The sequence below is a fragment of the Grammomys surdaster genome, unplaced genomic scaffold (genome assembly GCF_004785775.1).
Source record: "Grammomys surdaster isolate TR1022 unplaced genomic scaffold, NIH_TR_1.0 126086, whole genome shotgun sequence".
NCBI classification, from domain to species: Eukaryota; Metazoa; Chordata; class Mammalia; order Rodentia; family Muridae; genus Grammomys; species Grammomys surdaster.
In genome coordinates this window covers 4,871,328-4,886,509 of record NW_021620894.1, presented here as the reverse complement: position 1 = coordinate 4,886,509, position 15,182 = coordinate 4,871,328, and the positions used below count along the sequence as shown (strand labels likewise).

Here is a 15,182-nt window from a genome sequence, read left to right as displayed (position 1 = left end):
GCTGGTTTGACTTGGCCCTGTGTCTTTACTGTTGAATAGTCACATGACACCTGGCTCCAGTACAGCCCAGTGGTGGCCTTAGTCCTTAGGTACTGTGCTCCTAGGCTGCATTTTTTTTCAGGGCCTGTGTAGCTCCCATTCCTGTGTCCTGTGCCCTCTTTTTCTAGGTGGTGAGACCCCAGTGCTTCCCTCTATAAGGGGCTGTCAGCCTTGGCTGCAAACCTCAGAGAACATGTGAGTTAATAGCCCCCCATGTAGTTTTGAATCAGGTGCTCTTGCTTGCCAGGTTTTTAATTTCCAAAATGCTACTGGGTACGAGTGTGGGCCTTGGCTCTGTTCAAAGAGTCACTGTGAGTTAAGATGGACCACACCCTCTTAATGATATGCAAATGTGAACCACTGCTATGCACAGGTAAGTTACTGCTATTTCTAGAAGCCTCTTCACCAACTTAATGCATTCGAAGGTGAGAATCTAACTTGCTTACTGGCTGCATTTTAAATGCCTCTGTATCCCACACTTTACCTGTTTTCCTGGGCTTTGCTTGTTGTGTTTGCTTGTTTATTTAATATTGCTTGCCTGTTTTGATACAGGGTCTTTCTATGTAGCTCAAGCTTGCCTCTGAAGCAAAGGTGCTGGAATTACAGGCATGTGTCATCATGGTCAGCAACATTGATCACATAACCCACCATCACTCAGTCACCTCTGCTCTCCCTTCATCTGCATGGGTCTGTTAGAGATCTGAAAAGGACCTGACATGCTGAGTGCTTTGGGCTGCTCAGAAGCAGCCTGAGAAACAAAGTCTGGCTGACTTCTGTCCCCTACCACCACTAAATTCACAGAAGCCTTAGAAGAGTGGTCAGTGAAGTTCCCTTATCTGACTAAGGGAAGTTACTCAAGAAGAACCCAAGTAATAGTCTTTAATACCCTTACTGGAGTCTCACCAAGCAGATAAACTCACAAGAATCAGCCTATTGTGCAAATTCTGGGAAATCCTAGCTAGGGCTCTATTGCTGCAGAATAAGAAGAATTTCCTTTGCAGTCTGCTTCCTCCATCCCTCTTTTATAAAACCTTGCCATCACCTCCCAGATTCTACAGGCCCCTCAGCTCAGAGGGGTAGGCTGTACAAACATCAAATCTGGCCCTTCCTCGAGTCTTGTATAAGGTGTGGCTCCCATGGAAAGTGCATATAGTAAATTTGTGTATCTCTTTTGCTAATTTGACTATTATCAGCTTATTTCTTAGTGGGTCTCTAGAGGGAGAGACACTATTCACATAGGTGTAGAGAGAGGCTAGCTAGGGTCCAGGGAGTGGTGGGGAGAATTTCCAAAGGCCACCAGGTAAGAAAGGAATCAAAATATGTTTTTAGGATTCCCACAACTCCCCTTTGTCTTTACAGCTGTCATTGCTGTTTTAAGATTCCTCCTTTCCAGTTGTCCTCCTCTTTCTCTCACAGGGAAGACCTAAGTCTGGGTCGTGGGTATTTTAAGTAAACACTCTACCCATGAGCTATATCCATGTGGATGCCAGAAGACAACTTGTGGTTTGGTTGTTTGCCTCCATCACCTGGGTCCTAGAGATCAAACTCAGGTAGGTCATCAGGCTTGGCAACAATCGCCTTTACTGGCTGAGCCAGCTTGTGAGTCTTTGGACTTGCTAAGTTTCATAGGCTTACCTCAAACTCATGATCCTCTTGCCTTAGCCTTCCCAGAAATGGGATTATCGGCATTAACCTCCCCGGTGCTGAAGTATGGGCGTGTTCCACCACACTCAACTTTTGCTAGCTATTTCATTGATTCAGGTATGCATGTGTGATATGTGCTCTCATACATATGTGTGTTTGCATGTTTGTTTATGTGCATGGACATCCAAAAGACACATTCATGTGTGTATGTGTGTGTTCATGTACAAGTGCACAAGTGTGCCCACCCTTTCCCCATATGGAGATCAGAGGACATCTTGTTGCAGATGTTGGTTCTTTCCTTCTACTACGTGAGTCCTGGGAATTGAACTCAGGTTACCAGGCAACGAGCACTGCACCTTCACCTGCTAAGCCATCCACGTATGGATCCATGCATATTGATGTTTGTAGTGGTGTCCTCGAGCATCAGAGCAAGGCCATAGGTAGGGCAGAGAGGGCTCGAATACTGCCTCCCCTTTGTCTAGAGCCCCGGAGGGATGGAGGAAGTGCGAACTTGTTTACAACTCAGATCTGGTTTTGAAGTTAGGAGAAATACTCTGCTTGTATTGCACAACTCAACTCTGACTCCTGTTTTGGGTGAACTTGCCCAATGGTTCTTTCACTCTCACGCTCTTGTAGGAGTTCCAAAAGTAGAGAATGGTCAGGAATGGAAGATCACATTTACCAGGAGCTCCCCTAAACCCCCACCCCCACCCCAAAAAGCAAAAACAAAAGAGAAAAGATAAACAAACCTACCAAAAACCATGTAGAAACTTGCCTCAGGACCAGAACCGTCATGCAGGCCTCTAATGCTGGTTGCACACAGTCCTTTTCTGTGGGGATCTTCAAGAGTCTTTTACATACATGATCTCACCTGGTACTCTGAATGTTTGTAGTAGTGGATAGGAACTAAGATCTCTATTTTATAGGTGAGAAAACGGGAGCTGCAGGGAGGGCATTCAGCCCAGCTCCCATAGCTAGAATTGGCCCTTTGACTTAAAAGTTCAGCATGCTTTCTTTCTCCTGTGCCCTGTAGTTTCCCAGCCCACAGTCTCCTGGAGAGCTGACTATCCACCCAAGAATGGCTTAGAATGTCGATGATTGGAGAGGAAGGCATTCGAGGAGTAAATTAGCCGTGTTCGAGCATTCTTGCTAGTTTTATAGCATTGAAATTACAAATCCAAATCCAAATGAGCCAGTAGCCGGTCCCGCCCTACTAATCCTTCCACGAAAATTGCCACCTGAAGCTCAAGCCAGCGGTTCACAGGGGCAGACTGCTTTGTCTTCCACACAGCAATTAGAAGACACACAGGGTTGTTTTTCTCTAACTCATACAAGACGGTTCTCATTAAAGATACCTTGACAAACAACCGACAATCAAATCACATGCAGGGTGTTCCGACTGTAGGCTGTTCCTTTAGTTTCCTTCTGGGAGTCAAAGATGGCAGACATGCTGAGGACCCCTGAGTGGGTTCACATCCGGTAAGGTGATACTGACTAGGTAGGGCTGGTCTTGAAGGGCAGGGAGAGGTGGCAATGCTTTAGTGGCTGTGAGCTGGGTGGCTCAACAATGATCTCAAGTTGGAGTGCAGAAAGACAGCATCTGAGTGGGGGAGGGAAAGGGGTGTGAGAGGGTGGGAGTCTGCAGAACCTGAGCTGGGGTGAGGGGAGGGGGGCGGGATCTCAGAAAGTCCTATGGGATGGAGGAGGGCAGTTGAATGCTGGATTGAGGGAGGTGAAGAGATGCTGGCTTTCTTTCACAGATGATAGTCACATTTTGAGCTCATGGCTACGGAGACTGGAAGGGAAGTTTATGAACACGGTGTTGGCTGGCGTCTTCTCAGCTTCCGGTGAGAGCCTTACGCCTCTTCAGGTCACAGGAGGTCTAGATGTTTTAGAGCTAAAACAAGAGGGTGGCCTTGCTTTAGGAGAACCATTTTAGGCTGAGCTAAAGCTCAACTGCAATACCATCTGCTCTTGGGAGAACAAACTGACTCCATTGAGAGAGGCCCGGGTTCCTGTCTATAATCAATCGACTCTTAAAGGCACCCACCTCCTGACACTACCACAATGGCAATACACTTCAACACAGGGCCATGGCCAGGTCAGATCGTGACAGGTTCTGGCAGGTTGCCCAAGGCGGTGTAGTTTGGAGGGAGGAACTAGATTAAGCTAACTAGAATGAAGTTGAGTGACAGGTGAACGGGAGACAGACCAAGCTACTGGCTTGTTGAAGAAAGTTGCGGGCGTGGGGGTGGGGTGGGGTGGAGGAGGGATGCAGGGGAGAGACCACTCCTTCCCTTCTCTCAACCAGTGGATTCAGCAGCAGAGCTGGGGCTCTGGCTTCAGTCAATTCAATAACCAGGACCCCAGTCTGGAGAGACCTAGGATGAAATCCAGGGTAATACTTAACTGCTCCCACCAGCTGGGGAAAAAGTGTGTAAAAGCAGTTACAATTTGGTTCTCGGAGCTGATTTTAAGGTGCATTGAAATTGCACCCCTTTCTAGGGCATCTGCTCCATCCAATACAGGTACAATCTTTCCAGCCTTCACAACTAGCGGTGTTTGGTTGATGAGACACACACTCATCTTAGCACTGAGAGGGACTCATTGGTGGGACACCTTAAGGAACCAAAGCCTTAGGAGTCTGGTAGGGCCCCGGGCCATGCCTAGGGTAGTCGTCCAGGTAGGGCAAATGTAGCCTAGGCTTTCCTGCTTCTGGGCAGGGTGTTTGTCCGCTGTGCTCTGCTGGACGCAGGGGCAGTTCAAAGTACCCTTGATCAAGGGTAGTTTGAGCTGTGGCCACTTCAAGCACACATTTCTGTGATGTAGTTGAAACCGCGTTAAGTTTCCCAAACCGGCAGGTTCATCTTGCGGTTTGTTGTTTGGTGTGCTAAGGGCCAACTCTGTGGTTTGCTTTCCACTGGAGGTGGACGTGAGGCCAAGGCCCAGGAAGGTAGCTGCACAAGGTGGTTTGGGGTGACCAGGGTACCCCAGGAACCCGCGGAGTAGCTAACTCAACCCGGGGAAATAGAGCACGGCGCCCACGCAACACTTCACTGCGGCAGGGAGGGCGAGGTGTGCGCGCCGGGGACCACGGTGCCCTCAGGCGGGCGCTCCCTGCCTTGACTTCCCCATCCCAGGGGGCGGGGCCCCAGTCGCGGGGAGCGGAGAAAGTGCGCGAAGGGGGACGCGCTGCGAGCGCACACGTGACGGCGTGGCGCCGAGCGAGCGGGACCCGGCGGCGGCGGTGGCCGTGGCTGCGGTGGCGGGCGCAGCGGAGCGGCCCGGGCGGCTTGGAGCCCCGGGAGCGGCGCGCGCGGCCCCGGCTCTGGCCCCGCGCTGTCCCGGCGCGCGCTGCACATTCTCTCCTGGCGGCGGCGCCACCTGCGGGAGCGTTCGCCCGAACATGGCGACACCGAGCAGCAGGAGGGAGTCGAGACTCCCTTTCCTATTCGCCCTGGTCGCGCTGCTGCCCCCCGGGGCTCTCAGCGGGGGCTGGGCGCAGAGATTGCACGGTGGCCGAGCACCCTTGCCCCAGGACCGCGGCTTCTTCGTGGTGCAGGGCGACCCGCGCGAGCTGCGGCTGGGAACACACTGGGATGCCCGGGGAGCGAGCCCGGCGGCCAAGAAGCCACTCAGGACGCGGCGGAGCGCCGCTTTGCAGCCCCAGCCTATCCAGGTGTATGGACAGGTGAGCACGTCTGCAAGCCACCTCCTTCGAGCCCCTTTCTCTCCCAGCACTTCCTCACCCCCGCACCCATCCTTTGCAGTCGCTTCCCAGGTGCTGGCACCGCTTGGGGACTTCCCCGGCTGGCATGTTTGTTTCATTTCTTTTTCTTTTCCTTTCCCCCAGTACATCACATGAGTACAGCAGTCAGCACTCTGGTCGCATAGATCTTTTCCCTCTTCCTGTCGATTATAGCAAATATATTCCAGGTAACTCGAAGGGTGCAGCGCCTCTCTTCCCTAACCCTGTATGCAGACAGACTAGTGTAGTTTCCGGCAGGTTTTAGAGGGGTACAGCATAATTTTTACATCTGGATAAAAACGGGCATTACCCCCCCCCCCCCCAGCCCTGTACCATCCTTTGGCAGCGGAGGCGAGAACCCTGCAGTTGTAAAGCACTTAATCAGAATTGCAGAGGGCTTTCCACGGTTATTCTCATGAACCCCAAAAAGGTGGGCAACTCACAAAGCGCCACGATTGTCCCTTGTGTACCCAGTAGATGTGTGTGTGTGTGTGCGTGCGCGTGTGTGTGTGAGCTCGTGAATGCTTGTGTGTAAGGCTGGATTATTTTCGTTGGGAGTATGGCATACCATCCCACTCCCTTTCTTTCCCACCCCTTCAAGGTGATGGCTTTATTTTAGATAGAAACTATTTCTTATGACACTCGGGATTTGAGAGTTCTGCAAGGAATTTGCTGGGCTTAATATTCATTAAAGGACTTATATCTATCCAGGCAATGGGTTTATTAGGTCATAAGTAACACAGATTTCACTCCTGGCCACCACTGGCTGCTAGGGATGCCAAGCCGAGTTTGTCCCTTAGAATCAGCGTTGGGATTAATTTGCCGGTGTAATTGTCTATTCAGAAACTCCCAGTTCTTCGGTTAAGATTGACATCCACAAAACTAGAAGGTCGGTGGGAGAGAAAAGGTGGGCCCAGTGGAGATGACCAACACAATCATGTCCCAGTGTGACTGTTGCTTTCCAAAGTACAAATTAAGTCAGTAGCGAGTTCTGCCTTTCTTCACTGATTTCGGCTATAGCAAAGTCTTCCTCCAGGGCATACATAGCGTCGAACGATCAACTCCTGGAGCCAGAAAGCATCTCATAAAAGATGCCACCCTATTGTGTCATGTTCTGAGTGAAGAAACGCAAGCTGTGACAGGTGCAGTGACTGGTCCAAGGTCACGTAGGGAAGGGCTGGGAGCACTGTAGTTCTCACCTGCATCGTCTCACTGACCTTTGGGTGCTGGGAGTCACCTTGTCTAAGTCAGTGTTTCCTAAGCGTCCCCTCTCCAAACTAAAATGGACATGATTATGAAGACAGAGGGGTGGTGGTGTGAGGGTGGGGAGCAGCTGACATCTGTCCACCACCAGACCACCTGGCCCTGGGCAGGAATGTGTGCCAGATGACCTGTAACTGCTTGACGGTGTATGTACTTGCGTGTGTGCATGCAAGCCTGTGTGTGCGCGCGTGTGTTTGTGTCTGTGCAGGACTCAGACTACTGAAGCCCACCTGCCTTGTCCCTCTTGGGCCCAGATCCTTGTCCCCCACACGTCACCCGCATCTGAAACTTCCTTTTTGTAATTTGGAAGTCAGCAAGATGGCTCTTGGCAGGCATGGCAACTTGGAACTGAGGAGAATGGGTCTTCCCAGCCTGCCTAGCTCTGCTGTGCTCCTGAGCGGGTGGGCCAGGCATTGGAGGAGTGAGGAGGACCGTGCCCCTGGATGTTCAGGTCCTCTGCAGCCTAGTTTTGGTGGAAAGAGGAACCTTCTAGTCTCTACAGGATCAGTGCAGGTGCTGTTTATTTCCTCCTCCTTTCGGATTTGCTGTGTGAAAATCTCCCAGGGATTTTGAGCAAGCTAAAGATGAACTCTGTTCTTGTTGGGAGCCTCTCCAAACTCCCCCCCACCCCCGCCCTCTCGCGCTTTGCTTTCATGTCTCCAGGCCAGCCAGACTGGTTCCATTGAAGGATGCAGATCCAGCCAACAGTTGAACTCAGAATGAGGAATTCCCACAGAACAGTGAGGATCCCTCCTGGGCCCTTTCTCACTAGGGGCTGCCTTCCTATGCCCTCATTCCATTTTGCTGTACCTTAATGAAAAATAGCATTAACCTTCCTTCCTTGTTGAGGAATGGACTCAGACAGAAGGAAGAACTTTATGGAATGGCGTTTTACCACAAGCTCTAACCTGGTTCTGAGCCCTTCGGGCTACAGGCTTAGGAAGCAGTGCCTGAATAGCTTGGGGCTCTTCTCTGGGTCTCTGAAGTATTGCATGGCTATTTGGAATCACCTCTGTAGCAGAGGTGGCTATGTGCCTCTGTTTTGCCTGGGACATAGCCAGCTATGAATAGAACCTCCAGCTCCCTCCCCAAATGCTCCGGGATGCAACTGTGTTATCAATCTCTATGCTCGTTTGAACTCTTGCCCTGTACCAAGTTATATAACATTCCCTTCGATTTTTAAACCCAAATAGTGACAGTGAACAGTTGTCTGAAGGGGATGTGTTTCTCAAAACAAACAAAAACAGCAAACAAAGAAGAAAACAATGGAAGGAGAGATCAGTGTAAACAAACAGATGGTAACCAGCAGATCTGTGCATGCTCAACCTGGCTGAGTGAGACTCTGGACATGGAGGACATGGAGGGATAGCTGGGGACAGGGAGACTTAGGTGCTCTGCAGTTTCTCGTCCTTGGGGCTTGGTGTGGGTAAGGGAATAGGGGGAACACTTGTCAGGGCTCAAAGTGGAAGCCAGAGAGGTGGTGAGAAGGCCACTATCTTCAGGGGGGACAGAGGGAAGGCTTTGCCAAGGAAAATTTGGCTGAGAAAGGAGCCTTTTCTCAATGTGACATGTTGGCATGTCACATTGGAGTGTCCCTTCCTTTACCCTCCTCACTTTATGGAGTAAAGATTTTTCTTAACCTTGATTATTTTTCCTTCCTAGGACTTTCTTCTTAGGAAGATTTTCTAATAGGAAGAGCCTGGTTCTGACACGATCACTCAGACATAGTAGAGACCAACAGACCAGATATTCGGGCTTTTCTATACAAATTCAAATTTTACAAGGAAGGCTTATTCTTTAAAAGGTCAAATTAAAGAAGGAGGAAGCGATAGCTTTTAAATATATATTTAATTATCATTAACAATAAGCATCAATAAATTTGTTGAAAATAATTATGCATATTATTAATGATTAATGGGTCTATATTTAATTAGCTTGCATATTAAGTTGTTTTGGTGTGTGGGGCGGGTCTGAGTTAGCCCAACCTGGCCTGAAACCATGAAGCTCAGGCTAGCCTCTAACTGGGTAGTAGGCTAGCTCCTACTGTCTCTGCCTCCAGAGTACTAGGGTTAGAGGAGAGTGTTGCCAAGCCCACTTTAGTCCACAGTTCTTGCCACATTGATTTCTTGCCTGCTCTTTGTAATCACTCTTGACTGTGCTCTTCCCCGAAGGTCTTCCTCAACTCTCCTCTTTGCTTAGAGAACCCCCTTTCTGTTCTCCAATCCTCCCAGGTCCCTCGTATTCCCAGTTCTGTGGGAACAGTTCTATGCCTGGTGCCACCCCTCACTGCCCTGGGTTATAGTTAATGTCTCGTCTCCCTGTGTGCTCCTTGGGGGCCGGGATTTGCTCCTCTATGTTTCACTGTATGGGAGACCCTTGATACCCATCTGTGGAGCAGTTTTCTCCCTGGAAGAAGAGGCACAGAAAGCACATTAAGTTATATAAAGTTATCTATAAGCGGGAGCAAGGGGAACCCACCAACTGACAAAATGCTTTGGCTCTCTCCATGGTGCAGAAGCCAATGGGATGGCCCTTGGGAGTGTAGCCCTGGTTTTCCTGTGCTATCCAAGAGTTAATTCGAATAAAGACCTAGGATTCTATTTTTACAGTGTTCTCCCTTTTAGGACTCTCATATTGGTTTTTGCTAATGATATTTTTAATTTGTGTGTGTGTGTGTGTGTGTGTGTGTGTGTGTATGTGTGTGTGTGTGGGGGGGAGTTGGGGGTCCTTTGGAATGAGGCACCAAGCCTAACAGGATTTACAGGTTTATTTTGCTTGCAACAAGCCCTCTGTTCATAATTCTTGCATTTTAGAGGACGGAGAGGATACAGTGTCCTGGTTTGAGACTAAAAACAAAGTGTCCATTACAGCACAAGGGCCTTGGACAAAAGGCTTCCTTTGGGGAAAGAGTACTGTTTGGCTTTAGATCTCTCCGGTGTTGATTCTTACATGATATACTTGATCAGGGAAAGAATTGGCTGGTTGATCCTGAAGTGAGGATGTTTGACCTGTGGGCTTCCAGAAGAAGCCAAGAGGGCAGCATGCAGGCCGTGCCAAGCTGAGTTTTGCGTAGGTGAAGACCTGGTTGGCCTCTTGGGTTGGTGACGGATGTGACCTTGAGCAACCTCTCCTGGTTGTGCCTCTGTCCCTTCTATTGAGTTCTGGGCTGTGTCTGGCACTGTTTGGTTCATCAGTAGATTAGGACCTGGAACAGAACAGTAGAGGCTTTGAGGAGAAAGGAATGGAGAGAAGGGGCCCAAGGAGAGACACTGAGAATTCAAGGGATGGGAAAGAGAACTTACCCACTGATCTGCCTTTGTCTTCAGCAGCTAATGCCTGCTTACAAAGCCGTTGATAAGAAGGAATGTGTGGAGACAGGTGAATCCTTTTGAGTTCTCAGTTTTTGTTACAATTTCTTCACAGAAATAGTTTGTATAATATGAAGGCACATGCCACTGAGTTATCTGCAGCCTTTTGTTACCTGCAGTGCTTGGTGTCATGAATAATGAGGTTCATTTAAACTCTAAATATATTTGTGGGGTGGTGACCATGGTGACCGGAATGTCACATATAAAATAGATGATTACTCCTTTTCCAGGCCAGGTGTGATAGTGCCCTCCCCCTTTTCTACCGTGGGCCAGAAGGTCACCACTGCAGAACCCTCTCTGAGCTTGCAGAGGATTCAACAGCTCCTAGAGGAGTAGAATCCCACTTTGTGAGGACATCAGAATCCGGGGGCCACCTTACAGACCTTAGCTTTGTGTTCCTTTTGACGCTTTTTCAGTTGCATTCTTGTAAAATGAAGTCAGGGCTTTGCTTAATAAATTGCTTTGAGTCTTGGACCCGTGAGGCGGATCCTAAGAGCGCTGTGGATCCCAAGGCAAAGAGCAGCTGCTGTAGGAGCCTTGCATTGTCGACTGGGATCTTCCTCCTTAGAGATCACAGGCGTGTTTGTGGCGTCCTTCCTATCCCAGAACAGCCATAGAGCAAGCAAGCCCTGTCCGGTCCATCGTAGAGAGATGCAGGGAGTAGTCTAATCTTCTGAAAAGCATGAAATAGCCAAACTAATTTTATTTGCTTTTGCATATTTATTTAGTTTCTCTTTTAAAGCATCAGTTTACTTTCTTAATTAAAATTTGCTCAGGTGAATATTAAATGAGTTTGCATTCTTTGGGTTACCTATAGGGGAAAACGGCCATATAAATGTATTCCAGGAAAGCCAGTGAGTGTAGCATTTACAATATTTGACAGTTATGGATAACTGATGGCTGACTACACAGAACTGTTTTAAACCTGGGATGTTATGTGGGTCTTTCTTTCATTCCCCCCCTCCCAGGGTTAAATTTTTGTGATGGGACGGAAAGTTCAGTCTCTTTTGGTTTGAATATTTGGGGATTGGCATTTCTCTGGGAATTGTCTGGGATTCCAGGGAGGAGGCGTTTTCTTTGCTAATGAGAGCACAGCCTTCCTGTGCATTCTCCAGGTAGGCCACGATCTGCTTGCTGGCAGATGGCATATTCAGTCCAGCCACGTACATGCAAAAGAAAATCAATTTCCCCCAGTTTAAAATGAGTCACAGTTAATTTCGACCTAATTTATTGGTTTATCGACTTGCGAACCTTAGGCCTTCAAAGAAGTGGCCTGGGTGGCCCTTTAGCATCAAAGCAGCTGATGATGACAAAAAGCAGGAAAATCAGGGTGGGCTTGCTACTCAGGGTCAAGATGTGGGGTATATTCTGTGTTACTGGGAGATGCTGGGAGTTGAAATGGGAAGACAGCAATGCTCTGTGCAAACTAAAGTGGGCTCTGTGAGCAAGGGACTTGGTAACAGTCATAACTACAATTGTGAAGTAAAGAGTAATTATAAAATTCAGGTATCCACTGGGTAATTGTGTGTGTGTGTGTGGTTCTGAGGACTGAACCCAGTGCCAGATGCACGCTAAGCAAGCACACGATTCTCTAAGAGATAGACCCTCAGCCCTGAGCAACTGTTAACTATAATGCTGACTCCAAGCTCCATCATGGCTGTTAGCAGAGAGCCATCGGATCCTGCGTGCTGGCCTTGTAACCTATCTTCCAATGGAACATTACTGAATAGGAATTTCAGCAGTACTGAACATCTGTGTGTTCGGCATGTCTGCTAGGCACACGTGGCTACTGAACACTTGCACTATGGGTAGTGTGACTGAACAGCTGGATTTCTTTTCACGTAGTGGTAATGAATTTAAAGCTTAAGACCCACATGGAGGCTCTGGCTATTGCTGTCCCGCCTGCTGGCAGACCTCTGTTCAGTGGCAGGAGGCCTAGGCATCCAAGCTGTAGGCATCTTCTATTTCACCCAAGAGACAGGGGGAGTAAAAACAAGAGTTGAGCGCTTTGAACAAACCCTAGGTCTTGGAGGCTGCTGATGACCAAGTTGCAGTGGCTAGGGCGGGCTGCATGGGCCACTGTGGAGGACAAATGGACACTGTGTTTGTCTGGGGGGGTTTGCCTCTGCACAGTTGCCTCCTTCCATCAGGCCCCTGGAAGGCTGACTCTTCAGATGAACTCTTTAAACCTGTGTGCCCCTTCTCTTGTGCTGCGCTTATGCAAATAGCCCAGGGCTATTCCAGCTGTGCTGAGGTGTGCAGAGGTATATGCAGAGGTGTGCGGATCCCACGGGCTCTACGTTAGCAGGAGCTGTTAATGGTGAGCTCTTTGTCTCCGTCCTCTACTTCCTGTACTCTTACTGACTTACCCCAGTGGACCTGAGTCTGTCTTCCATCCCTGCGACCGACCCTGCAGGCTGGCACAAAGACAAACAATAGAGGTGTGTGGTCTTCACCACTGTACTGAAGCTCTCCCTCCTTCCATGCTGGCCCTTTAACTTAGCATGCCATTGCTGTTGTTGCTGCCGCCGCTGGCTGCAGGCTCTTGGCTTGGAAAATCGGGACCCTTCAGGATGATTTATCTCCAGGCCCCTGAATTAGATTAAAAACACAGCTACGAATTCTCAGAAAGGCAGGCTGATGTGATTATATCCCAAATCTGAGTGGCAGACAAGGGCAATAAAAAGACGTAGATATCAAATGTGTTTTGCGTCATTAGAGACCAATGTACGAGGTTACCCCTCCCTTAAAAAGAAAAGAAAAAAAAAAGAAAACAAAAACACCCAAAGAGGACTGCAAGGGCTTTATTTATTTTGAAGGAAGACTTATCTGTGGTGTGGACAGCTCGCCCCTCACTGCTGACAGAAGGGAGGCCTGGGGAAAGTGGCTAGAGTAACTTTTTTGTTTGTTTGTTTTTCGAGACATGGTTTCTCTGTGTAGCCCTGGTTGTCCTGGAACTCACTCTGTAGACCAGGCTAGCCTCGAACTCTCGAACTCAGAAATCTACCTGCCTCTGCCTCCCAAGTGCTGGGATTAAAGGTGTGTGCCACCACCACCTGGCCCAACTAGAGTAATTTTTATGTGGAGTAAGTGGGTGAGAGCCAATGAGGGTTGTAGGACTCTGAACATGCTTTATCTTTAATCCTCCTTTGTAGGCTGAGGGATGATGTCCTGCTAAAACACACATACTCGCTTGCACTTGCATGCACACACACACACACAGTCACACATATGTGCACATGCACACACACCACATACATATTCATAAAACACACACAAAACACATAGACATGTACACACACAATCTTAGACATACAACACACACACACACACATGGAACACATATGTGCACATGCACACACACATGCCACACACATATACATAAAACATAAATAAAACACAGAGACACGCACATACAATCTCTCACACACACACACAAAATGCATGCACATACACACACGGCACACACACATGTACATAAAACGTACTCACACTCTCACACATATAACACACACACACACACACACACACACACACACACACACACACACACTATCAGGAGCCACTTGGGAAAGAAATTGGCTCAGAGTCTGTCACCCTGGATGCTCGTTGGGCCTGGACCCCACAGAACCTTGTTTGTCTGTTAACTGAGATGTTCGTGGCACAGAAGCTTGACAATCCCGAGACCTAGGAAGGTCAAAATTGACTTCCTGGGTCCAGGTCAAAGATCTTAGACGAAGGGACCTTTGATTCTAGGTAGTGGGGACAGAGCGGAGCTGGGTAAGCTATCTGGAAGCTGAGGCTGTTTGAAGGAATTTGAATATTTGAGACCTGTGCCCAATTCATTGAGTAACGTGATACCCTACCTAAAATTTACCTCATCTGTGTATATTTAGTTCCCTGGAAGTCCCATACTGAGTAGTTATAAAAATATGTCTTGCAGTTAACTGTGCACAGGGTTTGCTGGAGATAGTGCATGCCGGGGTGGAGATGACAGGGTTACTGCAGAGACCAAGCTGGAGGGAGAAGCATTAGGTGTTCTTGGGCAAAGTTGGGGAGAGGTGAACAGGCTGTTAAAACAGAGTTAGAGAGTTAGGCAAACAGAAGAGAGTTGTGGCCAGCTCCTGTCACCAGGTTGAGCCTTGGGTAGTCCCTAGGCCATTTCCTGTTACTGAGAACTTGGCCTTCCTTGGCTTTGGGAGCTGAGCTGCATGTCTCCTCTGGATTTGCTGTCGTTTGCGTTGTTTCTTTTTCAGTGTAGAAAAGCAGCTGGCGATGAGGTTGCAGGGTCTTCTGCTATAGCCCTGGCTGTCCTGGAACTCACTCTGTAGACCAGGCTGGCCTCGAACTCAGAAATCCGCCTGCCTCTGTCTCCCAAGTGCCACCACCACCTGGCAGGGGGCTTCTGCTCTGCAATGACAGGTTTAAATGCTGTGCCTTTGGGGCGAGGACCTTGTTAAGGAGTAGTGTCACCTCAGTGGTGACAACTTGGGACTTGGACTTTGGGCCTCCCCAGCTTTCTGAGCCTTATTGTCAAGCATGGGTGAGGTTTCCCAAAAGCGTCAATAGCCACTCGTTCAAAAGTCAGCGTTGTATGTGCTGTCTTATTATCTGACGTACGTCACGTCTTGCTCTTAGGTTCCTGGTCTGGTGATGCCAAGGTTAAGTTTTTATGTGGAGCCATGCTGCAAAGCATGGCTGATTTGGACAGAAAGTCACTGGGACCTGAAAATAAGTGACACTTTTGGATGTCGAGGTTGACGAAACACATCCCTGGTTTATATCTTGCTTGCTTCTTGCGGCAGTCCCGTGAACTTGGGAAGAGTTATTGCTCCTCTCCGTTCACCGATGAGTATCCTGTAGCTCAGAAAGAAGAAGCGACTTCTCCCAGGTTAGACAGCTAGTGAATTGTGGAGATGAGGACCCAAACTGAGCTTCTGATTTGTTTCAAATTTATGTGACACTGTTGTCTCTTATGCAGACAACAGTATAATACATAGACGGTCATCTTAGGTAGAGAATCATAGCTTGCTTTCTAGTTCCCCTCCCTCCCTCCCTCCCTCCCTCCCTCCTTCCCTCCCTCCCTCCCTCCTCTCTCTTTCTCCCTTCCTCCTCTCTCT

The 15,182-nt window shown here is 48.8% G+C and overlaps 1 protein-coding gene across 1 annotated transcript in view; it reads left to right on the top strand.

Annotated features, from left to right (window-relative positions):
- Positions 1–4,911: 4,911 nt before the first annotated feature.
- The window catches only part of Sorl1 (sortilin related receptor 1), a 163,299-nt gene continuing 153,028 nt past the window's right edge, over positions 4,912–15,182 (top strand). Inside the window, exon 1 of the mRNA XM_028755788.1 lies at positions 4,912–5,374. Within this exon, the coding sequence (XP_028611621.1) occupies positions 5,090–5,374 (285 nt within the window). The 5' untranslated portion in view covers positions 4,912–5,089. The remainder of the gene's footprint in view (positions 5,375–15,182) is intronic.